At 33.5% G+C, this 27,202-nt stretch overlaps 2 protein-coding genes and 2 pseudogenes across 2 annotated transcripts; 2 read left to right on the top strand and 2 right to left on the bottom strand.

The window, feature by feature from the left end:
* On the bottom strand, positions 4,400-5,079 carry LOC108662445 (annotated as a pseudogene).
* Positions 5,390-6,608, bottom strand: LOC18595989 (annotated as a pseudogene).
* Positions 20,166-24,097, top strand: LOC18595988. The gene is made up of 10 exons (XM_018122637.1): positions 20,166-20,423; positions 20,475-20,657; positions 21,292-21,368; positions 21,982-22,210; positions 22,321-22,475; positions 22,561-22,606; positions 22,709-22,800; positions 22,974-23,070; positions 23,421-23,477; positions 23,731-24,097. Exons 2-10 carry the CDS (start codon positions 20,508-20,510, stop codon positions 23,845-23,847), a joined length of 1,020 nt encoding a protein of 339 aa, XP_017978126.1. The 5' UTR covers positions 20,166-20,423; positions 20,475-20,507; the 3' UTR covers positions 23,848-24,097.
* LOC18595987 (cytochrome c oxidase assembly protein COX19) lies at positions 24,312-26,043 on the top strand. Its single transcript, XM_007024196.2, has 4 exons — positions 24,312-24,475; positions 24,884-24,972; positions 25,084-25,181; positions 25,675-26,043. Exons 1-4 carry the CDS (start codon positions 24,466-24,468, stop codon positions 25,772-25,774), a joined length of 297 nt encoding a protein of 98 aa, XP_007024258.1. The 5' UTR covers positions 24,312-24,465; the 3' UTR covers positions 25,775-26,043.

The following is a 27,202-nucleotide window of genomic DNA, read 5'->3' as shown; positions in this document are numbered from 1 at the left end:
GGCCCAAGTTAGGTAAAGAAACTATATTTGTTTTTTATGAGCTTATTGTGCTTTGGGTTGATTGGATTGAATAAGTGATTTGGTGATATAGAATTGAGTTGGATTATTTAATATAATATTTCAAAATTTTTAAATAATATTTAAAATATGAAGATTAGTACAAGTAAGAAATATAATGGTGAATGATGGTAAAAATAGTAAAAAACAAGTGTTTTAAATATTTTGGTAGCCATAAAAATTAGGAATTAGAAAAACATATATATATAAAATAAGTAAGTAAATGGTAAGAAAACCAATAATAGTTTAGTTTTAGTTTAAAATAATAATAAGTGAATGAGAATGATAAAATAAAACAAAAAAAAGAAAGAAAAAGAAAGAAAGAAATATTTATAAATATATACTTGTAAATATATAATAAAAAAATCAAGATACTAATATAAAAATTATAAAATAAATAAAAATGATTATTTGAGTAATTTCACCTAAAAAAGGCAAAGAGCTACCTCTTTCGGGTGGGTTACTTAAACTTGGAGTTCGAAACGGATTTTTACCGAAGCGTCGGGATAAAGCCGAATTCTAGACTCCAATACCTATTAATACAAACAATTGTTATTAAAAGATAATAATAATAATAATAATAATAATAATATACATTAGAAAAATAAATAATAAAATAATAATAATTAATATGTAAACAGGACAATAAACCACTCTAAACTATTAAACATATTATCACATAAATTATGAATCGACTAAATTAATAAACGCGATTATGTAGACATCATCATCTTATACTGTCATAGCATGCCACATTTATCTTGTTAATGGGGTGAAAATTCTGATGATGGGATTTCCTCGAAGAACTTGCAGAGACGAGTTCTTCTCGAAATATCCCTAGGTGAGGAAAACTTCGAGACTTCACCAAAGCGTTGGGATGATTTACGAATGATTTTTCAATAAAAGATTACTGACCTCATCATTTAAAATTGGACAAATCATAACATCATTTTTCGACTGCATCACTTGCATTTGTTTAACTAACTAAAAGATTCGATCAAAAAACATAATAAAGAATTAATTAATAAAAAGGATTAAGGAAACACAAGAATAAAATCAAGGTAGGCTACAATAGGATAACTTAAGATTAAATGGTACCATTTGTGGAACGAGCGTCACGGAGGTGCTAACCCTTCTCCGTGCGTAACCGCACTCCCGAACCTATCTCTAAAAAAATGTAGACCAGTTTTCGTTCTATCAACAGATCTAAAATTAATTTAGAACTTCGTTGATTAGAATCGGGTTAATAAGTGGCCAATCACACCTAAATAAAAAAGATTGGTGGTGACTCCAAGATATGTTATTTTCGCCCACGTCTAGTGATCGGGTTCCCAGACCCAGCACGTTACGACAATATACATCATATTAAAAGGTCTCTAATAGGAAGATACATAGATCGTTAGTCCATGGAACTAATAAAAGGTTCTAAACATTGTTAATGTCACAATGGAGCCATACTAGCAGAACTTGGGTTTCATTGGATCTAGATATAGTAATATGACATGATGTGATGCATGAACATCACGAAGATAAATAAAAGTAATTAACCAAATTAAAGGGCACAAGCGAGTCTACATGCAGACATGATTGCTAGATGGATTGAATCCACATGTGATAAGGTAACAATTGGCTTTGTGCTAGTGGGAGATGTTAGGATGAGCCCTGTAGCCAACTAGGATTGGTTAAGGCTTGATTCCAATCATGCAATAGTATCATTCATGTTGAATGATTAAAGGTTTTCCTTCGTCAATAAGACATCAATTATAATGAGTTATAAGTCTACTTGGATGAAATTCATGAGATTAATATGCCTTACAAAGGAACTGTAATGGTTACAATTATGAGATCCTTATGCATCAAAGCATAATCTCAAAATGTTCCTAGTCAATGTATCATTGAGATTGGATATCAATGATGCTTAGAGACTGGTATATTTTATGTTCCTTACTTTGGAAGTAAGCAATCGATCTCACAGATTGAAGTATACAGATACTTGGAAGTAGAATATAGGTGTTTATCTTGGAAAGCAAGTTCACTAAACATAACCCACCATGGAAGTGCATCTGGTAATACACTCCAGTGTCTTTGCAACACTTCTAATGTCTCAGTCGTGTAAATACTCCTTAGACTTGAGACACCATGTTGTCTTATATGTGGAGTGCTATGCTTTGATTTTATCCCTACGGGTGCCTAACTAAGGATGCCAAAACATGATGCTTTTGGGTATAGTATGAAGCATGTGAAGGCAAATGAGTGGTCAAGATAGGAACCATCACCTCAAGTGTTTTAGAGGACATATCCTATCAGTTCTTGGTTAACATTAGCTTATTGAAGTCGTTGGCCAAGGTGACATGGAGATTATGAAAAAGGGTTTCATAACTTTCTATAAAGTTAATGCTATAACTGCAAGAACAAAAATAGAAGTAAATAAGAGTAGATACTGTACCAAGCTCTTATTATTGCGGGGATATATGATGAGGGAATGAATTACACTGATTGGCTATACGCTGAAAGGTTGTCAAAGAACATTTTAACTCTCCTAACAATTGGATGGCCATGATGCATTGCTATATGCCAATCTTGGTCTATGGAATTGATCATAACTTAATTGATTGAAATTTATAATAATCAATTAAGTCATCAATCAATTCCATTGCCAACATATTGGGAACCTAATGGGTCACACACAATGATTGCATTTGAATTAAATTGGGAAAGTGATGATTTAAGTTAGACTTAAATCACATGCTAGGTAATTAACTTCTATAAACTTAATTAAAAGAGTTTAATTAAGTTTTAGACATAATTGTAAATAGTTATAATTACAAGGCCTTGATTGCAAAATATAAAAGAAATTAATTTTGATTTTAATTTTCAAAGACTTAATTAAAAGAGTTCAATTAAGTAATGGGCTCAATATTATAATGTGTTATAATATTGAGGGCTTAATTGCAAAACGGAAGTTATTTTAACCTAACTATATAAGTCACCTTTTAACTATTTTTCATATGAAAGTTTTTCACAATTGAAGAAAACCTAGTTTTTGTCAAAAAAGAAAAGTGTTTTCTCTCTTTGCCACCACTTCTTTTATGTGAAAGAGAAAATTGCTTATGAAGCAATTTTTAAGAGAGGTTCGGCTAAGATTGTGAAAAAGAAGAAAAAGACAATTGTTGTCCTCTTTGCTAACACAAAGTATAGTTAAAAACTCTTTTCTTTGTTGAAGGTTCAGGTGCAATCGTGTGTACTACCGTTGGAGGCCAAACGCTTGATTAGCTAGGGTTTTTACTCCTTGTGGTGTTCGCGGGATTGTTTTAGAAAATGCCATTGTGATCACGGAATTACTTGGCAAGGTAATTTTCTAAATAATAATTTATTTTGTATTTTTATGTGTTAAATATCACTAAGATGATCTATGGGTGGAGGCATATTTTGGTTGTTTAATTATAAAGTTTTAATTTTTTTTTCGTTGCGTATTTTGAGCATGCCATCTATAGTCAAACCCGTCACAACCAAGCTACGACCTCAGAATATTCTGTTTTGACATTCATGGACTTTTTCTTCTCATCGTCTTATTACTCTCTTAGGGTTATTAATAAATAGAAAATTTAAGGATAAATGCGACCCACATGGTTTTCATTTTTCACCTTCAACTGCCTCATTTTGACTAGTAAAAAGTTGTGTACTAATATGACATTTGAAGCTATGTAGTAGCTTGTATGTAAACAGCCGCCCCAAACAATGCAATATTAGTGTTTGGGGCATGTGTCGAAAAAAGGTCCTGGAATTAATGGATGGTATAAAAAGTTGGTTGAACTTTCTTTAGCACTATATATAGGGTGAAGTTGAATCATAAGTTTCACATTTCATTTTGCCCATGCACATGTTGCTTTATCTTATTTTCTTGAAAAAGTCCAATGTCTTCACTCTTCTTTTACTTCTCCACATATCTATCATTGTCCTTTATACGTACAAGACTTCATTACTAATTATTCACCATTGCGCATGTGAAAAATAACTAGAGATCCATTAAATTAGGGGAATAGCAGTGGGCTTCTTTGAGTCCCTGCACACTGTAGGCCTGAGTCTAAGCTTGCCCTGGCAGCATATCAATACATCTCAAATTGTCTCAATCTAGACTGCAGTTTGGCTCAGCTCAACTAACATTAATTGCTTCATTGGGTTTATTCTACACGAAAACAAGTTTGGGCTGATCTAGGAACCAAGTCCAAGTATCCTTTAACTCATACAAGAGTGGGTTTTTTTTTTTTTACTGAATCAAAATCTGCATCGCATTGAGAAAAAGCATTAAATAAAGTTGCACATTATTCAAAAGATCATGACTTCATTCAAGCAATGAGCTGCCCAATTGAAACACAACAGAAACTTTGGAGATCAATGCCAATTGAAACACCAAAACAACTAGACCAGACCAAAAGGTTTGTAATGAACAGTCAAAAATTTTAAATATAAATATAAGGAAGGCAATGCACGCCTTTATATGGTTTCTAGGGGCCTGGAGTATATCAGCCTTCAAATCTTTGAAGTCTTCAACTCCAAAGCTAAATCGAACCAAGTTATCCTCGATTCCATACTTACGCCTCTCAGCTTGGGTAAGATCCCAATAAGACATTATAGTTGGCTGATCCGCTATGCTTTCACATCCTCCCAAGGATGGGGCAATGTTTGGTATCTTGAATGCATCAACAAACTTGATAGTGGTCATCAAATCTCTATCCACCTCAAAACTGACCACACCACCAAAGCCAGTCATTTGTTGCTTGGCAATTTCATGTTCCGAATGACTTGGCAAACCTGGATGATAGAAGCGTTTCACCCAAGGATGAGCCTCTAAAACTTTGCCATCTTTAATGTTGTTGAATTCTGTTGTTGTACATGAAGATGCAATGTCTTCATGCCTCTGATGATTAGATACGATGCATTCGGATTGAAAGTACCGCCCAAAATATGATGCAAAGTACGAATTTCAGTAATCAACTTTTCAGAACCACTAACACAATGTTTTTATATGTTTCTTTCTTTTATTTTTTGCCTGTTGAGAATTTATGATAAGGATGAGGGTCGTGAATTCTTTGACGTTATTGTTGGTCTTTTTGTCAATGACTACCTTGAATTGCAGCGTTGCCTCTTCCCAGCCAAGATCATTATGCTATGGATAGTTTTTTTTTTTTTTCTGTCACTTCTTTGGGATGTATATGGTCTGTACAGACGATGAAGGATCAGGCCTTGAGGTTGCCAGGAGATTTGGATGAAATTGTGTGTACCCTGATCTCTTATGCAACCTTGGGTGCCCACAGGATTGAATTTATCTGTTTTTTGTTTTCTGCTTTTACTGGGTCACAAAGTTGACCGTGCTTTTGTACCTTCCAGACCTTGGCTGGTCTTGCTCTCCATTATTATTATGAAATGGAAAAGTGATGCTTTTGCTTTTCAAAAAAAAAAAGCCACTAACACAACCAGCAAGAATATCGTTGTGGCCCCCAATGAATTTTATTACATAGTGCAAAACAAGATCAGCACCAAGGGCCAGCACCTTCTGGTTAAGAGGTATAGCAAAGGTACCATCAATGCAGACAAGTACTCCTTTGCTGTGGCACAGCTTTGAAACTTTTTCTATGCAACACATTTGAGGAACAGATTTGTTGGAGACTCAGTAAAGAAAAGAGAAACTTTATTCTTGTTCAGTGCAGCCTCCAAGTCATCCACATCAGCACGGTCCATAACAGTAGCCGAGATTCCCATTTTAGGCAGAATTGTCTCAATGAATGTCCTAGTCTTCTGGTAGCAATTCGTTGTTGTCACCATATGCCCACCAGCAAGAACCAATGCCATCAGCATGACTTGACTGTGCTAACGCACATTCCATATGCCACAATTAGGGTCAATTCAGCACCCTCAAGTGCACTTATCTTCTCTTCCGCAACCACTGTCGTCAGATTTCCACGCTGTCCATATTCAAAACTTTCATGGCGTGTCTCCTTGAAGTCAACAAGCTCCTAAGTTTTAAGTGTTAATCACTGGAGTAGTAATTGCAACAATAACTATACCCCAACCTAATCTGTCAATAGCATGAACTGTGATGGTCCTATCAGAGCTCAAAAAGAATGTCGTTGAATTATCTGAACCCCCACTCAGTACACTACCGTTGTCATTACAACCTTGTACAACTGCCACGTCATCAGAAATGTGGACGGTGGTGGCTGCGGTTGCTTGAGCTGCAGCCACCGCTGAGGAAGGGGAACTTGAGGCGGGACTGTTCGACCACGAAGCCGCGACGATTTGCGGGACACCAATGTTGCTACAGTTGGGGCAAGCCTTGATGCTGAGCTGGCGAACGAACTTTGGCGAGAAACGAAAGATCAGAGACGACAAACCCTCGTCGTCGATTCCTCCAATACAAAATGATGCCGTCGTTACCCGTCGGCTCGATCGGACTCGAGCTTGTTGCCTATCGATGCACCGGAGAAATCGAGATCGGGACGGCACTCAAATGAAGAATAAGCATTAAAAACCCTAAGAGGATACGGCCATTTTTAATGCAAAAATGGCAGCATTCTCCTCCATAAAAAAGTGGGTTTTGAATAGTTAGAAATAATTGTAAAACGAAAAAAAAAAAAGCAAAATCAATACGAGTGGATATAACTAGGTCCAGCCATCTAAATTTTTTTTTTAGGATTGGGAGAAGGGAGGTTTAAACCTACTCTTTACACTTTAAAAATAACTTGAATGGAATGGATGCAATAGACAAAAGGATTTTCTGAATTTTTTAAAGTACATCAAAACATTGAGTTTAGGCAGCCGACTGTTAACAAATTTAACTTTTGTGAAAATGCATGATAATAAGGAATGATTTGAATAGTTTTCAGTAAGGAAAAAGAGATAGAGACTTATTTAGATAGCATGTGTTTGGGGACAATGTTGTGACAAAGAAAGATAAAAAAACATACTATTAGAGAACAAGCATCATCAGCCTCATCTGTAAGTCAATTTGCCACTACACCAACTAGAATAAGTGCAGCATCCCCAACATCTGCTGCAATTAAGTTCGAACTAAGGCAACATGTACAAGCACATTAAGCCTAAACATTCTACATAATTTTTTAGGAGCATCTTCCACAAGATTTTCCCTTCCATAACATCAACTAATTTAAAATATTATGTAGAAAGTAAACTACAGGTTTACATGTTTTATTTTTATTTTGGTATACCTACATGTATATATTACCATATAATATTTTATATAATTAAGTTTTTCATAAGAAAAAAATTGCATTTATATATATTAGTGGGAAAAGAACTAAAGAAATTAAATAAATAAACACGACAAATATAAAACAAAAAAAAAAGACAAACAAACAAGCCAAACCCAATAAGCTAAAGGGCCCAAAACCATACCAAAGTTTGGGTTAAGGACTGCCTAAGGGGTCAGGTTGCTGAAATGGGCTATCATCTTTCTCTCTTTGCCCAACTCACTGCCCACGCCCGTCTTGCTAAGGATCAGCCTCAAGCCTGCACTTTCAGCTACAAACAGCGCTGTTTCAAGCACTATTGAAGAGCTTTCTGAATCCTCCGAAACAGTGCCGTTTTAGCACCTATCCTCCTTAAAATCGTACCATTGAAGCCTCTTTTTCTTTATTTCTCTCTTTCTCATTCTCTCTCTAGTAGACAGCTTCAAGCCTGCACTTTCAGCTACGAACAACACCGTTTCAAGCACTATTGAAGAGCTTTTTGAATCCTCCGAAACAGTGTCGTTTTAACACCTATTCTCCTTAAAACCCTACCGATTTAAACCCCTTGTTCTTTCTCTCTCTTCATTGCTCTCTTTCTCATTCTCTCTCTACCAAACGAACCTCTCTTCTTCTTCCCAAACCCTAACTGCCTTAAGCTCCAGTCCTTGCCGTAAGCCTCCACCGTTCAAGTCGTCGATCTTCCCTTTCGCTCTTCCGTTTATCTCGCTCAGATTTCTACCGTCACTCCTGATGCCCTACAAATAACCAAAAAATCCAATTACATCTTTTCTCAGAGCAATACTTCATTTTTCTTTGTATATTTTTGGTTTTTTACTCTACAATTTTTTGATTTTTTCTGTTGATTGTGGTATGCGGCTGGTAGAAAAGCTAGTTGTTTTTTGATTTCCTAAGTTTTCTAAGGTTTTCTAATTTTTTGGTTCAAGGGTTTTGTTTAATTTTTTTTTGTTTTTCTAGGGCTTCCTCTTTTCTTTTTTTTTTCACATCTTGTATTTATACGGAGCTGAGGATGCCGTTCTTGGCACCTCCTCAGTTGGCCATTGGATCCCATCATCTTGGCCTCTGCCAGGTGCAAGAAATCTCAGCTGGCAGAGCGCATTTTGCATCACATGGTTGTACAATTTCTTTGTTTGCTTGTGTGGCCAGCTGGCTTGATTGAGCTTCCAGATTATTCTTTTAGTTTTGGGTTAATGCTATTTATTAGCTTAATTTGATTAAATATTAGTGTTTGATCGATTTTTATCTTAATTATTTTAACAGAATCTGTTAGTGAAAAACTAGGAGTTGGGTCTGGTCTAAGCGAGGCCTGAAATTGTTAAAGGCCCAAAAGAACCCTTTCAAGAACTTAATTCTGACCTTAGACTTAATATCAACCCATAGAACAAATAGAAATAATATGTGATTATAAAAATTAATTTAAATAGATAAAATGGTCATATTTCTTTTGTTGATCATTTTATCAAATACATGTGGTTCTACCTTATGAGATATAAAACTAATGCATACTTTTTGTTTCCTAAGCTTTAAAAGTTGGTTGAAAACGACTTCAAAACTTTTGGAGTGTTCATCAATTTTGATGATGGTGGTGAATTCATTAAGCTGCAATCTGACTTTGCTTCATTGTGCATATAGCACTTGCAAACACCGCCACACACCCTTCAACGTTGAAGGAAGGAATAGAAGTATTGTCTAACATTATTGCATCAAGCATCCATGCCATTATCATATTGGTCATTTTTATTTTCTACAGTTGTCTACTTATTTAATAGGCTGTCATCCCCGTTCTTGAAAATTAGCATATTTAGATGTTTGTGTTATCCATGGGTCAAACTATAAAACACACCTAAAGTTGAAATTAAATCTAAACCTTGTGTTTTTCTTGGTTTTTCAAAATAACTGAGTGCCTATTATTATCCAGATCCTCATAAAATAAGGCTCTTTGTATCAAGACGTGTCTTGTTTGATGAGTCTTAAGTTTCCATTTACCACTAAATCTTCATCAATTGCTCTAATTTCTAGTGATTCAAATTCTACCTAGAATTTTGCCTATGCTTCACCCAATATTGTTCCATTAGCAGAGAACTTAAGCTGCAACTCAGTTCTCTACTCATCCACCTGCGCAAGTGGCAGAAGCGTGTAACAACCCTCCTTCCTCAGCTTAGATACAATCTTTTACTCCTACTATTGATCCGAAGGTTAATCTAAACACCTATGCATCTGCCTTGCCACAGGTTCAAATAATCCACCAGGTATCAAAATAATATCTTAAAACCTAAGCAGGTTCACCAAACGACTAAACATCCTTTACATATGTTCATTGAGCCTTTTAGTGTCACTCAAGCATTAAAATGTCCTCATTGGAAACGAGCTATGCTTGATGAATATGCTACCCTCACTAATAACTAGAATTGGGAACTAGTTTCCTCACCATCAAATAGAAAAATAATTGGCTGTAAGTGGGTGTTTGGAGCTAAAAAGAAATCTTGAAGGGTCCATATCTTGATACAAGGCCAAATTAGTGGCCAAGGGCTTTACTCAAAAGCTAGTTCTTGATTTCCGTGAAACATATAGTCTTGTAAGAAAACCTATCACTATCGAACTGGTTCTTTGCTTAGCAACATCAAATACATGGCCCTCTCCATCAAACGGATGTCAATATTGCTTTCCTATAAAGTGAACTCTTTGAGAAAGATTACATGAAATAGCTCCCTAGTTTATACAAAAAAAAATTAAACCAAAATTTGTTTGTAGACTAAGGAAAACAATCTATGGTCTCAAACAAGTTTCGAGGGCATGATATCAAACATTAAGTAGCATTTGGCTCTCGTATGGTTTTGTCAATTCTATTGGTGATTCATCCATATTCATTTATAATAACAATGGCAAGCCTACCTATACGTTGGGATATGTTGATGATCTTATTTCGACAAGCAACAATAAAAAGCTCATTCCTAACTTAATACAAACTTTGTCCTTGCAATTCTATATGAAGGATGTTGGCTCACAAAACTATTTTCTCAGCATTGAAGTTATTCTTACAGTACAGGGTTTATTCTTGTCTTAACACAACTGTATCTATGATATTCTTACACAAGCTGACACGTTAGGAGTTAAGGATTGTACCACAACTTTGTTTATTTCAAGGTCACTCACATTGCATGACGGCTCTATAAAAGCTAATGAAGTAGAATTCAGAAGATTATAAAAAAAAGGTAGAATTCAAAAAGTAAGTTTGTTCACTTCAGTATCTCACTCTCATAAGACCCGATATATGTTATGTTGTCAATAAACTTTTTCAATTTATGCATAAACTGACCACAATGCACTATCAAGACCTTAAAAGGATATTGAGATACCTTAAAGGAACATTGTTTCATGGTCTGCTCATTAAGCAAGAAGTTACTTTCTCTCTTAAAGTCTTCTCAAACTCTGACTGGGAAGGAAATCTAGATGATAGAACATTTACTTCTGCCTTTGTTAATATCTTGGTAGGACTCCCATTTTTTCGTGCTCAAAAAAACAAAAAATAGTAGTCAGGTCTTCCACAAAGGCTGAATATAAAGCTATTGCAATTGTTGTTTTCCAGGTCACATGGGTTTAATCTTTACTTCAAGAACTCAAAATATTTGCCTTTAACTTTCTAAATGTGTATTATGACAATTTAAGTGCAACTTACACTTGCAAAAATCCTGTTTTTCACACAAAGATGAAGCACCTTGCTTTAGATTACTTCTTTGTTAGAGAAAAGGTTAATCAAGGACAACTTCATATCAAACACATTTCCACACTACACCAATTAGCAAATGCACTTATCAAATGTCACGACCTAATCTCAAACCATGACCAGCGCAAGGATCCAATAAGCAAAACCCACTGAGTTCAAGCAAGTTTTATGGTCATACTAATATGAGATAGATTTTCACACATTTCATATAGCAAAAGTCCATTATATTCATAAACTATTCATATCCAAACACTTAACATACTTTGAATATGCTTAAATTTAATATTATAACATCAAGTGCTAACATTATCTTTATACATTCTCCATCATAAGTATTTTTAACATGACAGAACAATAGAGTGATATAGGTTGGTGGGGCTTAGTGAATGCCATAGTAACACCTAATGATAAATAAGGATAGAATTGCTCCTCTACAATCTAGCTAACTCCTGTTTTGAAAACAAAAAACATGAATTTTGAAAGGGTAAGTACAATTACTCAGTGAGGGATAAGGAAGGGAAACAAGTATTTATGCGAGAGTATTTAATAAATCATGCAATTTTGTTTGAAAACATAAAACTATGCATACATGTACTCAGAATTCATCATATCTAATTTATAGAATGTTGATATAATCATATTCTGGAAAACCAAAGTCTTGATGTCTCAAATAACATAAAAAAAGAACCATTTTTATTGAAATCAAGAGATAAGCATTAATACACAAGAAATTAGTCTTAAGACTTCATTCAAAATATGTATATTTTGGTGTTTTTCTCATTTCAAAACTTTACCGCACTTAATCTAATCACACAGCTCACAAACTATTTAAATTCCAACATGTTCATAGTGAAAAGCTTATAACAACATATATCAAATAGTCCAAGTATCATGATGTAAATTTAATACATTAGTTGAGCAACTTAAGAAGTACAAAATTCAAACAAATCTCACATGATGGTTGGCCAACCCATATAGTTAATGCTCTCCAGTCTATTAACTTCATTAACGCATGTGCCATCCTCCGGTCCCAAGACTAGTGCCATTTACCCCACTTTCCCATGTTAGCTAGGGTGGTCTTATTGTGCACAATAGGTAGCAAAACTACTGTTATCCTAAGTCCTCACTTTAAGTGCTCCATATTGAAAATGTTTCACATTTTCTTTATAACTCATTTCACTTTTTAAAAGATCTTTATGTCCAACATGTATTAAAAAGAATATGGTCATGCTACACATAGCATTTCATAAAACAAGTTAATCATAGAAACCATATATGCTTACAACACTGCTCTCAAATAAATTAATAACATTACCAATTTAGACATAGTTGAAGACAAAACATACAATATAAAGGGCTTATTTTCTATGCATATTTTTTAAAACATTGATCATAACATAATTAAACATTGCATGCAATTTAAAAAAATAATTTAAATGCATATCCCTCACCTTATATGTCACTAAATCAAGGCTAAGCTACTTAACCAAGGTCCTCTAGCTAGTTAATCTTGGAGTTTCAATAGAGCTTAACATATACAACCAACACAGTAAAGGAGTCTATCATTTACTTCAAGATTAGAAATTTAGTTAAATCATTTAACAACCTCTAACAATCGTTTCTCTTACTTTAGGTTCTCCCTATCTTGCTGTCATATTTTTGCACCTATTTCAACAACTTAGGTTTTCCCTGAAAACTTTCTCTCACATACATTCTTTTAAGCTAAAGAAAATATAATTTATCACTTTAACATTTTCCATCTAATTAATCTATCCTTAGAACTAAGTTCTCTTCAACATTTGTCTCAAAATTCACACCCATTTTAGTCACTTACGTGTTTTTAGAAGTCTTACTTTGGGTAATTTAAAAATAGAAAAATTGAATTCAACTCCTAACAAAATAACAAAAACAAGAAAACTTGGATTTATGAAAAATAATATTGAATATAAAACCCTTGAATAATAATATTTAGAGTGTCAATTCTATTGTAACGTGCGGGTCCAGGAACCCGACCGCTAGATGCGAGTGAAAACTCTAAAAAAATTAGGAATCGCCACCAATCTTTTTTACTAGGTGTGATTGGCCACCTATTGACTCGATTCTAATCGGCGGAGTCTTAATTAGATTTAAGCTCGTCGAAAGGACCTTAAACTGGTCTACATTTTTTGAGATCTAGGTTCGGGAGTACGGTTACGCCCGGGGAAATATTAGCACCACCGGAACGCCCGTTCCATGAACGGTACCATTTTTAGATTATCCTATTAGGCTTTGTTTTTTAATTTCACTATATTTTCTTAGTTATTATTCTCTTATTTTATCTCCTATTTAACCTAAAATGGAATGCAAATGTGAGGCAAGATGAAATGCATGGCGTGGGATAAAAATATGTTGGACGAATAACCTTTTATTGAGGATATTTTCCCGGATCCGCCCATCATACTGGTGGGATTCGGGGTATTCTCTCACCTAAGGAATTATCCGAGAAATTCGTCTTCGCAAATTCAACAAATAATTCCCGTCATCGAGGTTATCGTACGTTTTCTTTTAAAATAATATTTTTGTGCATAATGAACCTAACTCAGACAAAAGCCTTTTATTAAAGATGTCTCTCGAGCCCTCCCATCATACTGGTGAGACCCGAGAACACCTTTTCACCTAGAAACTTTTCGAGGAATACCCGTCTTCGCAAAATCCTCGAAAGATCCCATCATCGGAGCTTAACTCGTGAGCAAATATTTATATGCAATGATATGCACGATACAATATATATATATATATATATGCTATGCTAATGCAATTATCTATTTTTTGGGCAATTATACTATTTAATTATTATTTTCATTTTTATTTTCCTCTTATCTCATTTTTCTATTTTTTCTTATTATTATTTTTTTTATACTTTACATTTTTTTATTCTAAGTTTCTCTTGTATTTCCTGTTTATAAATTGTTTATGGTTCCATGTTATTTTAGTGGACAAAATTTTTTTATTTTTTACTATTTTTTATTTTTTTATTTTTATTTTATTTATTATTTTATATTTTGATTATTATATTATTATTTATTTTTTTTGTAAGCAATCTTCTATTCAAATCTAATGCCTAAAATTTTATATCTATGTTTAATTCCATTTTTTACTTTCTATTTTATTTCTTTTATATAACATTTTATTAATCTATAGTTTATATCACTAGATATTTAGTGTTTAACTTTGAAATTACTTATTGTTTTGGAATTTTTCTTGTTGATAGTTTATACTACTTGTCTATTTATTTAATGCCATGGATATTACCTTTTTATACAATTATTATATATATACATTTGAATCGTTATTATTTTTTTATTATTATTATTTATTTATTATATTTTTTTTAAATATGATTTCTGTATAGTTAAATTTTCATTTATAAAAATTTTGGGATCTCGAAATCAAGGCCCTCCCATCGTACTGGTGAGGCCTTAATTCGAATTCCGAACCTAGGGAAAATTGGTCAGGGATTGCGACTTCTCGCGTCCCGTCCAACCATCCCATCATCAGTTTATTATATTTGTAATTAATATCATGGTATTTTTTTTTAAGAGTTAAATTTTCTAAGATTGATTCTCATAACTATTTTATTGTAATTATTTTAATAATTAATCTAATATTTTCCATTTTCTTAATCTAATCTATATATAAATCTTTAGCCTACCACTTATTTCATTTATTTATGTATTATTATTATTTTATTATTTTTACTCTTGCTATATTTGTTCTCTAAATCTATCACTATAAACATATTTTATTTAGCAATCTACTTTTGTTTTGCATATATGCTTCATTTACTTAAGTTTAAATATTCTTTTCATTCTTAAATATTCTTATTACTATGTGTACATGTATATATATATATATATATATATAATATTTTCCATTGGTATTTTATTTTAATATTTATGTAATTTAGAATATTAAGTTAAAACAACTAAATCCTAATCATACCTATTTGGAGATTGATCCTAAGGACCAACATAATAAACCAGCCCCAAATCACTCCACAAATTTGAGAAGAATAATAGAAGGGTTTACCTTTGTGGGTCAAATGGACCCAAACTATCAGCCCAACCTGCCGTCCGTTCCAAAGCAACGTCCGACCCCTTTGTGGCACCAAAACTTTATGGGCAAAACGACGTCGTTTTGCCCATCGATCTTTAAGCTTCTTCTTTCTTTTTTCTTTTCGTTTCCTGCTTTTATTTCCTCTCTTTAGCGGCCGGTTGCTTAACTTCTCGCTACACTTCCTACCCCTCTTCTCACCCAAACAAAAAAAACCCCTCTATTCCATCACTATCTCACCACCAAACGGACCTCTCTCTCTACCGTCGGTTGATTGTCCCTTCACCGTTCAAATCGGCTCTCCACCCTCCTTGTTGCAGCTCTCTTTCTCTATGCCCACCAGCGACAGGACCCAAAGCTTCCTTTTCACCGGATCTCTCTTATTCTCCCTTAATCGACAGCCCCAAATCGGGTTTCTTTTCCTGTCGGCAGCGCCATGATCCAAAATTTTGTCCTCTTAGTCGGCGACAGCAAGACCCCAACCTTTCCTTCTTTGTCCGGCAGCGAAACCCACACACCAGATCTCCTTTCCCACAACCGGCGGCACTCCCTCAAACTTCCTGTTTTCTCCTTCGATCGGGATACCTAAAAAGCTCAAGACTTTTCCCAAAATAGTCGCATAAAACCCCCTAAATCTCTCTAAAAACCAGCTAAGAATTCCCTCAAAAACCCAGCTACTCACCTCCTCCCATTGCGTATTTTTTTATTTTTTTTTGTATTTTTTTTGGCATTGCTTGGTATATATATATTTTTTATATTTGTGGCTGATTCTGGCTGTTAGAAGAGTAGAGAAAATTTGGTTGTGGTATTCGGCTGCTAGAGGCTAGGATTTTTTATTTTTTTTTAGGGTTTTTGAATTGTCGGTTTTTTTTGTTTAGGTGTTACAATGGGGTTTTATACCCAGTTGTCCAGCTTGGTCCTGGCTTCTACAGGGGCTTTGCTCCACTACCCTGCCAGACGCGAGTTTTTCGCATCTAGCATTGTTGGGGTGCATGGTTGGTACTGGCAGGGTGCATCCGCGCCCTGCCAGTACTCTCTTTTTTTTTTAACTCATTTCATCATTTTTTAATTAATTAATAATAATTTTTTGTTATGATTTTTTCATAGTGTCTACAAATTCAACCTTAATTTAACTTTGGAATTGAAGAACACATGCTCATGGTTTTTGACAAGTAAAAATGGACAAGAGAGAAAGGTAAAGGCTGAGATCGTACGATGAAACAAGAAAAATGAAGAACAAAGTAAAAAAGTGTAGAGAAGACAAGGGAGGTTAAGCTAAGAAGAAAATGAGAAGTGTGGAGGCCGGCCAAACTGAGAAAAAGAAAAGGCAAAGCTTCTTAAAGGTGATTCGGATTATTTTTATTTTCTAAAGAATAATCCTTGCAAGTTTTACTTTTATTCAAATAATACATTATTTAGCTTTCACGAAAATGATATATTATTTTATTTAATCAAAATAGTATATTATATATATTATTTTGATGTAAAGTTCGATCTTGACACATACCAAAAAGGAAGAGCTTTTAGAAGCTTATCTAAGTAATATTTCTTTTCAAATGATATTTTTGATATACAATATTTGATAAAAAAAATTCACCTGAAAATAACCATTTTACCTTTAGATTCAATTTTCTATTTTTTATTTTTTTTCTATTTAGAAATTTGAGGTTTTACTCCAAACCCTTATTTAAAGCTTGATTCCTTTATCTTCTATCCAACATTAGTGTCACCAATGGTGCACCATCTTGCAGGCACATGTTAGAGAACCTCATGTGATGGTCAATCTGCTGCCACACCAACTAGAATAAGTGCAATAACTTCAATAGTTGATGCAATTAAATCTAAACTAAAGCAACATGGGCAAGCGCATCAATGCAACCATGACATCAAATCATGCATGAAGCAACCACAACAAATTTATGACAACAAGAATAAAAATATGTTGCAATAATCCATAAAAAGTGATTAAACAGGTAAGAAGAAGGAAGCATAAGCTGACAAATTCAAAGATAAGAAAGACGACAGATTCAAAGATAAAAAGATTGGAAGAACCTTGACTTTACCTCAAGTTGAACTCAAATGTTATATTACTTGCAATCCTTTATAATTTTATGGCTAAATATCTAAACAAATCCTGAATTATAATAAAAGTTAAATTTTTATATTTTTATTACATTCAATTAAATTTTTAAATTTTTACTTTAGATCAAATAAGTCTCTTTCATTAATTATTGAATAACTTTTGTTAATCAACAATACAGTTGGCACTTTTATACAATATCATTTGTCATATGACATGTTGATGTGTCATTTTGATGATTTCAATGCCAAATGATGCGACAATAAAACTTATCACCTAGAGATTGTGTATTTACTTTTTTGACTTGTCACTTATTTAAAAATAATAAATAAATATTTTGAAAAATAAATTAAATAAAAGGTCATCAAACTAATTTGAATCTTAAATTTGATTTAAGGTTTTTGCTGAAAATTTAGCAAATTATCCAAGAAGACAAAAACGTAAATCCTTAACTTTCATTGTCCATTGATATCGTTGGAAACAAAATTTTATCGTAATTCTCAAATAAAATCTAATTCCATTCTTGTATAATTTAGTTCTAAAACACACCATTCGAAAATCCTAATACTAATTAATTAGTTCCGACATAAAAAATTAATTAACAAAAAAAAAAGAATTTTGTACCTTCTTCCAACATCACTCGCCATGCATGGTGTACTATTTGATCATACATTAATATGATGAACCCCATAATTAAACTTCTAGAAAGCGTACTTTTCTTTTCTTTTTATTTAGTTGATTAATTTTTTCATTTTCGTGATTTTAGGGCTGAGCGAGGAAGACGTTGGAAGATGTGGAATTGACCGTGACTTTGAAGAAGAATCATGACAACCTCTTTTGTTTTCATAGATGGCCTAGATGAAAATTTTTCCAAGTTTCTTTGATGATTTTTTTTTTTGTTGTGTTGTTATTTTATTTTAAGTAATGATTTTTTTACATTTATTTCAATATTTTTGTAGAAATATTAGGCAGTTCCATTCTTAAGATTAAATTTTTTGAAATGTTGGTTTTTGTATTCATGGTGAAACTATCTGTCTAGAACTAATTAATTAGTATTAGGATTTTCAAAGGATGTGTTATGGAATCCAATTATACAAGAATGGAATTAAATTTTATTTGAGAATTATGGTAGAATTTTGTGTTCAACGGTGTCAATGGACAATCAAAGTTAAAGATTTGGTTTTTTGTCTTTTTAGATAATTTATTAAATATTCAACAAAAACCCTAAATCAAGGTTAAGAACCGAATAGGATGATAATGAAGGTTTGACTTGAAATTTTTTTTTATCTTTTTTATGTTTTTTTAAATTCCTCATTCAATTATTTTTAAACATGTAACGGAATAAAAAGATAAACACACAATTATTAGGTGGTAAGTTTTATTACCATGTTATCATCCATGTGACATTAATGTCATCAAACTAACATGTCAACATACCATGTGGTAAATGATGTGATATAAAAGTACTAATTGTATCGTTGACAAACAAAAATTAGTTAAGAGATAGTGAAAATGACTTGTTTGATCTAAAATTAAAATTTATGAACTTAATTGAATGCTAGATAGTGAAAATGACTTGTTTGACCTAAAAGTAAAATTTATAAACTTAATTGAATGCAATAAAAGTATAAAAGTTTAATTGATTTTTTTAGTGTAGTTCAAGAATTTATTTAAATAACGAGCCAAATGCTCGGGTGCGGTCTAACTTTATCTTATCGATACCTATTGTACTATACATATACTACAATGAAATGAGAATGTAAGGCAGTTCTTACTCATTTCCAGTTTTACAATCTAAGTTTTTTAAAACCAAAGTATAGAAGTGAGGAATAAGAATACATGGCATGTAATTTCTTGGTAACGACTTCAATTTTACAAATTATTGGATACAAGCCATTATTAAGAACAAATTAATTTGTCATGTGAAAACAAAAACAAAAAATTTTATAAATAAAATAAAATTTGCTTGTTGCAATATGCACCAAATTTTTTTGCTTTTTTGTTAATCTAAAATTTCAAATTTCTTTTGCAAAATATGATTAATATGTGATTTTAATTAACTTTGCCAACTATATATGTAATACTACTCTTTATGATCCTTGGTCATCCAAATTCAAAGTGGTTGAAACAATAGGCTGCCTAACAGTATGCCACCACTAATTTGGAAAGTTAACCTGTAACTTAACCGGAAAACCCCCCAAAGTTTATCCTAAATAGTAACTTAAAAGGAATAATTATTTTTTACATGTACTTGAATTCGGAAAAAAAAACCCTGAAAATAGTTCAATAAATGGATTAGGATTGAAGGAAACAAAAATTTGAGTTGAGTGAGTTTGTTCAACTAATATCTTGTGATTATCTGTCTGATTTTTTATTTTGACTACTTAAAAATCTGAAACTTTGGCATTGATATGTTACAAGGAGCCCATAGTTTGTAAGAAGGTCAAAGTCAGTAGGCCTAAACTCTTAAAGTAGATGATCCCACAAACTCATGATTTAAAAAAAAGGGCCTTGGTTTGGTGAACATTCTCATTTGCATTTGATTTGGTCAAAATCCCACTTTGGAAATAATGGAGTGACAATATAAGATAATGGTGCTGTCCACGTTTGTTGGTAAGGGCAGCCCTAAGGCATAGCCTTCATATTTTGGAAGAAAAAAGAAAGATTCTTTGACCCAAGGTGTGAATAATCTTTGAGGATTTGATTTGTTGCTCCAAATTGTAGGCTAGTAATGAGGAGTGATTTGGTTTTGTTGAATGAAAACAACATGCACTTTGTTTCCCTCTAAAACTTTGGGCCCCATACTCTTTGCATTCCTATCATCCCCTACCCTAAAACACACACACAAAGTCTTCAGAGTTGTTATGCTCTACAAGCCTTTTATTTTCAATAGATTACCCTTTTCCTAACTCACAAAAACTCCTTTGAATTTAAATTCACCAAAAAAAAAAAAAAGAGAGAGGAGGTTTTAAGAAATGTAAGTAGCTTGTTACTAACGGTAGAATTGAAGAACATAAACAGTTTAGTATAAAAACCAAACATAAAACCCAAAGCTGAACCCAACAACAAGGCAGCACAGCAACAACAACAACAACAATCAACTATTTAGTAATCTGAAAACTATCAAGTGTTTAGTAAAGCACAATTAAAACATTAAAACACTAAACTTTGTTAATCAAACACAAACAAAAGCCCAGCCGAACCCCTCTCTCTCTCTCTCTCTCTCTCTCTTCCTTCCTTGAANGACCCTACCTCTCTCTCTCTCTCTCTCTCTCTTCCTTCCTTGAAAATGAACGTGTCAGAAATCGGTGAGTCGAACCCGGTTGGACTCGACGAGTCGTATCGGCCCCTGCCTTCTCTCTACTTGGGTTTCCTTTCCATTTGGTTCTTCTCCGCTTGTTCTTGGACGTTCAACACTTATAAAAACCGCCACTTCCAGGTCTTTTTTCTTCTAGTTTCTTTTGTTTTCTTTTTTTAGAGAAAATTTGCGTTCCATTTGATCGAATTTTGCTGCTTTCTTTGTTAAATCTTTAGCTTTGGTTGGATTTTTTTTCGGTTTCTTTTCCCACAATTTGTTTGATAGAAAATGAAAATTTATAACTGCTTATGTTAAGCTGACACCAAAGTTCATTGTTTTTTCTTTTTTTTTTTTGTGTTTTTCTTTTAGTTTTCCCACTAAGTAAATTGGGTTTAATTGTTGATATAATTGTAATCAGTTTATTAATGAGAAGCGTGGCCTTTTTTTTCTTTTGCTTTAGATATAAATAAATACAGCTTGAAAGAAGAAAATGCAGTTACCTTATAAAAGTTCAAAAATTTTAAGTCATCTTGAAATTGGCCAAAGAAGTTTTTAAGTTTATCTGTTGGTTTTGAACTTTAGATGTTCCTTCTAAATCCAGTTATCTTATTTTGTTCTTTTCTATAAGGTTAAGGCACATAGTTGTTTCATGGAAATTTTGTCTCTTTCATTTTTGTTCCATTCCTAATAATGACAGATTGTTGGATGTTTCGTATGAACTTTTATCATTGTTGTAATTTTGTTTTTCTGTTGTGTTATTGTTATACTAGAACAGACAAATAATTTACAGTGGACTCTTGCGTCTGTTCCGTTGATCAAAGCCTTTCAACTCACACTATCCTTCCTTTTTTGGTAAGTTCCATCTTGCAACGAAACCCAAATTGTTTATCTTTATTAAGCTTTGAAACAAAAAGTTAGAAATGGGCTTTTATGAGCATCACGTTTGTATGTAATTCCAAGTATCCAGAATTTTGTGATTCTTTGGTTAAAAACTTAGAAATGGGCATTTTGATTGCCTCATCAGTTGCACCCATAATGGGAAAGAGCTTGTTAAAATTTGTGATAATGACAGCTTTGCTTCTCTGAGTGTTACTCCATTTTAATTGATTCGATGCCACTATTCTGCATATCGGAAAACCTCTGTAATGCCAAGTCTCAAAATTTCCAGTCTGCAAGGGAAAGTTTCAGGCTGGGTATGAGGATGATTATGATGATCAAAGAGATGAAATAAATATCAGCTATAGTGGAGACAATGGGAAGTCTCCGTCAAACAGCAAAGTTAATGGTATTTATTTATTTAATTTGGTTGTAGTTTGAATAATTAGAAAGCCACTGCCGAAACTCTGGTGTATGTACTACAAGCTGCATTTCATGGCTATACGAAGTTTAGCTATGTTGCTTATTTAAACTCTCCTTTACTTTGTGACAAAGCTATTGTTCAGATTTTAAGGGACTGTTCTTGCAGGTATTCATGCTTTTATCTTCAGGTATGTTCACTGTGGATGTCATTTGGGGTGTATGTAACTGGAGTGCTCTTTCAGACAGCTTCATTTGTTTCCTTTGTGCTGATCTCTCATGGATACTGCATCACCTGTGAGCGCCTTTCAGTAACAGAGCGCCGGACTACTGCTGCACTGGGATGTGTATTTTACTTAACTCTTGTTGGCTACAGAGCTTCTGTACCTTATTTCACGGTGAGTTTCTTGATTAGGTAATATATTCTGCTACTAATTAACAATAACTTCTGCTTATTTCACCTTTTAACTAATTCACTAATAGTACTTTTTAATGCACCGTTTTACAGGTTCTTCTACTGCTTAATTACATAATTTCATTCTATGTAATTTTTCACCATATATCACGAAATCTAGTAGTGTTGCGGGAACAGTTGACATTTATCGAGGATGAGGATGTCCAATCAATGCGTGATGCTGTTTATGCGAAGTACAAAATGTTCAAGTACGTTTCCATTTAAATATTTGAATTAATTGATTGTGTTTATTGAGAAAATATCATAACTTAAGCTTGGTTCATAACTATGCAGGAAATTTCAGGGTGCTATGCTAATAGTTGCCATGGCTGAAACTGTGGTATGAATATGTCAACCTCATCTTCTCTGGCTATGGTAATATGTGCAATGTACAGATCATAAGTTCATGACTGATATGACCACGTGACATTTTTATGTTTAGATATACTTAAACATGGATGACTTCTCAGAGAATTACTGGCTTCGGTTGTTGGTTCGAGAGTGGGCACAATTCTGCATCTTTATGTACATTGGGTATGCATGAATCACGCAATCATGAGTCCTTGGAAATTTGTAGTTCTCAGTCACTAGCGAACTCATGTGTTGTAGATCAAAAGTATCATCATAAAATGTTTATTAATCCCTTGCTTAGACATTAAGCAGTTCAATACAATAGTTAATGGTCTTTTGCTCCTTGTCATTTGCAGATGGACTTTTAGGTCACAAGAGTTGGCAACACATTTTTCAGTTATGCCAACTTTGAAATCCATAGTGGATTCAATGGTTCCTCCGATCTATCGTATAGTAAGTTAAAATTTGCCATTTGAACAATTAGAGAAGATTCTGACTAAATTCTTTTGTGATCTATACTTTGTATAATAGACTTAGAGAGCTGGGCATAAGTTTCCATCTAAATGGAGTCATTTAAAATCGTAATTTACATTGCATAAATGATTAAATTGATTTTTATATCCACTTGGTGCAGCTTGTCTCATTTTACATTATTTATTTTTAAGATATCAAGAAATAACTTGCTTGTAATTGTTAATCTATTGCCTTCCATAAACTGGAGTCGATGAATGGATTATACTTCTGTAAAAAAAGCTTCACTCTTATTTTCTATTTTCTGACAATACCAAGTCATGCAACTGCAGGAAATGGATGCCACAACTTTCAGAGAGTTTACAAGTCATGAATGGCACATTGGTGTGGTAAGCAAGTCAGATTCAACTTTACATTCATTGATGGTTGTAGCTTGTAAGAGCTATTTCCTGAGTTGTTGCTCCATGCATCAACATCTATTATCTTTGAAACTCATTTCACGCACCAATGCTATACTTTCTCAACAACCTGCATTCCGTATTTGCGTTTTTAACTGTGATGTCAATAGGGTTTTGTGTTTAGTAGTCTGCTGCTTGGAACATCAAGTTCCCTTGTTTACGAAAATGCTTTTTACTGCTGTAGCCAACTTCTGTCCGGGACAAAAGCCCTAGAGACTCAGTTTTGGTGATAATTCAGCATCCACATGCATTTAGGCCAACATCAGGGGCCGCACCTTCATCCAGAAAACAGCCAGCATAGTCTTAGACGGCAGATTCCAGTCTGAGGATCATGTTCATGCAAGAGTTACAAGCAAAGCAAAGTAGAGATTAGGATAGCCCGAGTGGCAAGCAGCAAAGTTTTACACAAATTTTTCCTTTCATTTTTACCTTACAGAAATCTGAAAGTGTTAAATGTCAAAATTCATTCACATGGGTTAGAGAAACATACTACCCATCAAGATGCGTATCCAAATATTCTCCATCAATCACAAATTGTGCATTTTTCTCCATTGCAATTTGCAACCTTCACTGCAATATTTTGAGCACTTAACGTAACATTAGTTTAACATTACGTGGTAATACTGCTAGTAATATTTCTAATACTATTATTTAATTAAAAAATATCATTAGTATTATTATCAATTGAAAACCATAATCATTCATATGTGCATAAACTCCACTTAAAAAACCCATCTTGATTCGGGTCCATCAACACTTAAAACCAACTCTACCCGATCCGACTAATTCCGGGTTGCCAACGCCCGCAGATTGAAAATCCCATTTCTGAAACCCCTGTGAGTCTTTTGAGAGAATAGCAAATTAGCAAACACTGGAAGAGCTAAAAGCAGAGGCAACTTAGCCATCAAAACACTGTCAAATGAGCGCAGGTAATGAAATAACATGGAGATTATTCCCCCATTTAATTTTACGAGATATATTGTGTTTCTTAGAAATAAATCTCTTCAAAGTTTCCAGCTTGCCATTATAGTCCTTAAAAATATCGTTTTTTCATGCGTTTGAAAATTGACAATCGTCAATTTCCCATACTTTTGAAGCTTGATAAAGAAACCCTTTTCTTGGGTCTGTTGTTTCTGACAAGCCCTTTATTTTCTTAGGTTCGATTGGAAATTCATAAGCTGTTTGATAAATGTCCTGGGAAGATGCTGGTTTTGTAATTTCCCAAACCTTACTGAAGATTAATTGAACAAATAAAGCCTCCCCATTTCTGCTGCTGGGAAATCTGTTTCTATTCCTTTTACTTGTGTTGAAGTAACTTAGTAGTGGTTTTGGGGCAGGTGGTGCATTTGGTGGGAATAGAGGGCTGAGCCCAGTGCCACCAGAGAAAGGCATCTTCCCTTTGGATCATTTGCATGAATGTGACTTGGTAAGTGATGTTGCTTTGAAGCTCTTTAAAGAAACTATTTTCTTGAACAAGGATTTTGTAATTGAGATTTTGAGTGGAAGGTGTCCTTTTTGTACTGGCTTTTTGTTTCAGGAGAAGAAAGAGTACCTCAATTGCCTTAAAACTTCTGGCCATAAATCGGACAAATGTCGACAATTTTCCAAGAAATACTTGCAGTGTCGAATGGAAAAGTGAGTGTTAATTTTCTCTTTTTGCATCTTTTTATGCTTTAAGTGTGCTTGTTTTTTTTGCCAAAAAATGATTTTGTGAATCAAGTTACAGTGGGAGTTGTCTTAGCTTCTGATAAAGAAAAGGATGTATTATGAACATATTCTTATTAGCATTTTTAAATTGTTTTAGATTTCTGCCGTGATTGGTACCCGTTTTCATGTTTTTCCTATGATATTGTTTTTGTTTTCTCACAGAAAATTTTGTTAAAGAATATCTGTTTGCTTAGAAGTTTAGGTTGCTGTGGCTCCGTTTTACTGACCTTCCATATATCATTTCAGTTTCTGTTTCTACCAAAAATGCCATGTCATAATCCTCTATATATGCATGCCAAACCCATCTAACATAGAACAAATCTCTATCCTGACCTAAGAGCTCATTTTTAAATTGATTATTCTGACTTTAAAATGGAAAATGGTTGCTCGTTTCTAGTAACTCCTGGTTGGCATTTCACAGGAATTTGATGGCAAAGCAGGACTTGTCGGAACTTGGATTTGGTAAGCAGTCCGAGATGGAAGCTTCTGGAGAAAAGAATACTCAGACGATCGATAATTGAAGCTGATTACCTGACGCTCTCAAGGATTACCGATGAAAGATTCTCGCATTACTGAGCATTTTTTCTTGGGCTCATGGGAATGTTCCTTGTGTGAGTGGTGGTTTATTCCTTATAGAAAAATACATGTCTGATAACCCAGAAACTAGAGCTTTCAAACTTTGTACAACATGACATTGTAGTAATTCAATATTGATGAGAAAGTTAAAAAATCGATGGAATTCATTGTTTCATCTTATTGTTAATAATGCAGCTAATTTTCCATTATTGTATATGCAATATAAAATGCTCACTTAATTTTCTGATATTGTACCATTCACTCTTGTTATTTCAATCCAGCTAGGTCTCTCCACATTGATTTCCTCTCGTCCTTCTCATTTCCGAGGCTCCTACTCAAACAAAGATGAGCATTTATCTTGATCTTGAGCCTTCAATCCTCATGCTTTCCATACTTATCTATAATAAGTTGACAGCCCTTAATATGAAGCCGAGGGTCCTTTGACCTTATGACATGCGGCCCTTAATAGCTTAAAGGCAGGCTGTTCCAAGGTTTGAAGCAACAGAACCGGATATATTTTGTAACCAATGCGAAATATACTTAGAGATTCCCAGGCATTCTTTATGAGATTCGTCATCATATGCTTATTTTTTTTATCATGTCAAGCCTCTTAAGGAATGATAGATAACGAGGTTGATTAAATCAAATGACATTTAAACTTAATCGTGTATTATATTGACATTGCAAGTGAAATTAAATATGATTATTTATCCAATATTGACCCCCAAAATTGCATACACATATATTACAACAAATATTTAATACACACAGACGATAATGAGAATTGCTTACATAGATGAAATTTGGTCCAACCATATGGTTTTATTTTCAATTAGCAATTTATGAATAAGTTGATCAATTTTCCTAATTTTTGTATTCAAAAAATTGTATTTTGATCTCTTTACTTAAATTTTGAGTAATTTGATTTTTATAATTTGACATATAGAACTATTAAAGACAATTGTTAGTAATGATTGAAAAACCCACTATACTGACGAGGGACTCACGTAGTGTTTACGTGTGATATCTTAAGGAGATGGATTTTATATAATACTTTTTTATTCATATATTATTCTTTTTTAAATGGTTAAATGGAATTAATTAATAGATGGGTGGATAATTTTTAGGGTGAATTTGGGTGGGTCGAGGGTGTTAGAGCAAAATTGCCACCCCAAAGAGACACACGGCGGGCATACCCTTTTGCTTAACACGGTGAAACCAGGATGTATAGTCAGTGCCTAGTATCTATCAATATGAGATAAATATAAATAAGCTTGTTATAGTGATAACAATCCAAGGAAAATTTGCAAAGCGATGACATTCCCTCGAATCTTTTTCATATCCCCTGAAATATTGTATTCACCTTCACCATT

The sequence above is a fragment of the Theobroma cacao genome, chromosome 6 (genome assembly GCF_000208745.1).
Source record: "Theobroma cacao cultivar B97-61/B2 chromosome 6, Criollo_cocoa_genome_V2, whole genome shotgun sequence".
NCBI lineage: Eukaryota > Viridiplantae > Streptophyta > Magnoliopsida > Malvales > Malvaceae > Theobroma > Theobroma cacao.
Note: the sequence above shows the minus strand (reverse complement) of the source record. Positions and strands in the feature narration are given on the sequence as shown.

Excerpts from the sequence above, each read along its gene's own strand:
- LOC18595988 (XM_018122637.1), top strand. The coding sequence starts at position 20,508 with ATGAACGTGTCAGAAATCGGTGAGTCGAACCCGGTTGGACTCGACGAG. Across the intron at positions 20,658-21,291 it reads ATAAAAACCGCCACTTCCAG|ACAAATAATTTACAGTGGAC; the intron begins GTCTTTTTTCTT and ends ATACTAGAACAG. Across the intron at positions 23,071-23,420 it reads TTCCTCCGATCTATCGTATA|GAAATGGATGCCACAACTTT; the intron begins GTAAGTTAAAAT and ends ATGCAACTGCAG.
- LOC18595987 (XM_007024196.2), top strand. Across the intron at positions 24,973-25,083 it reads ATTTGCATGAATGTGACTTG|GAGAAGAAAGAGTACCTCAA; the intron begins GTAAGTGATGTT and ends TTTTTGTTTCAG. Across the intron at positions 25,182-25,674 it reads TTGCAGTGTCGAATGGAAAA|GAATTTGATGGCAAAGCAGG; the intron begins GTGAGTGTTAAT and ends GGCATTTCACAG.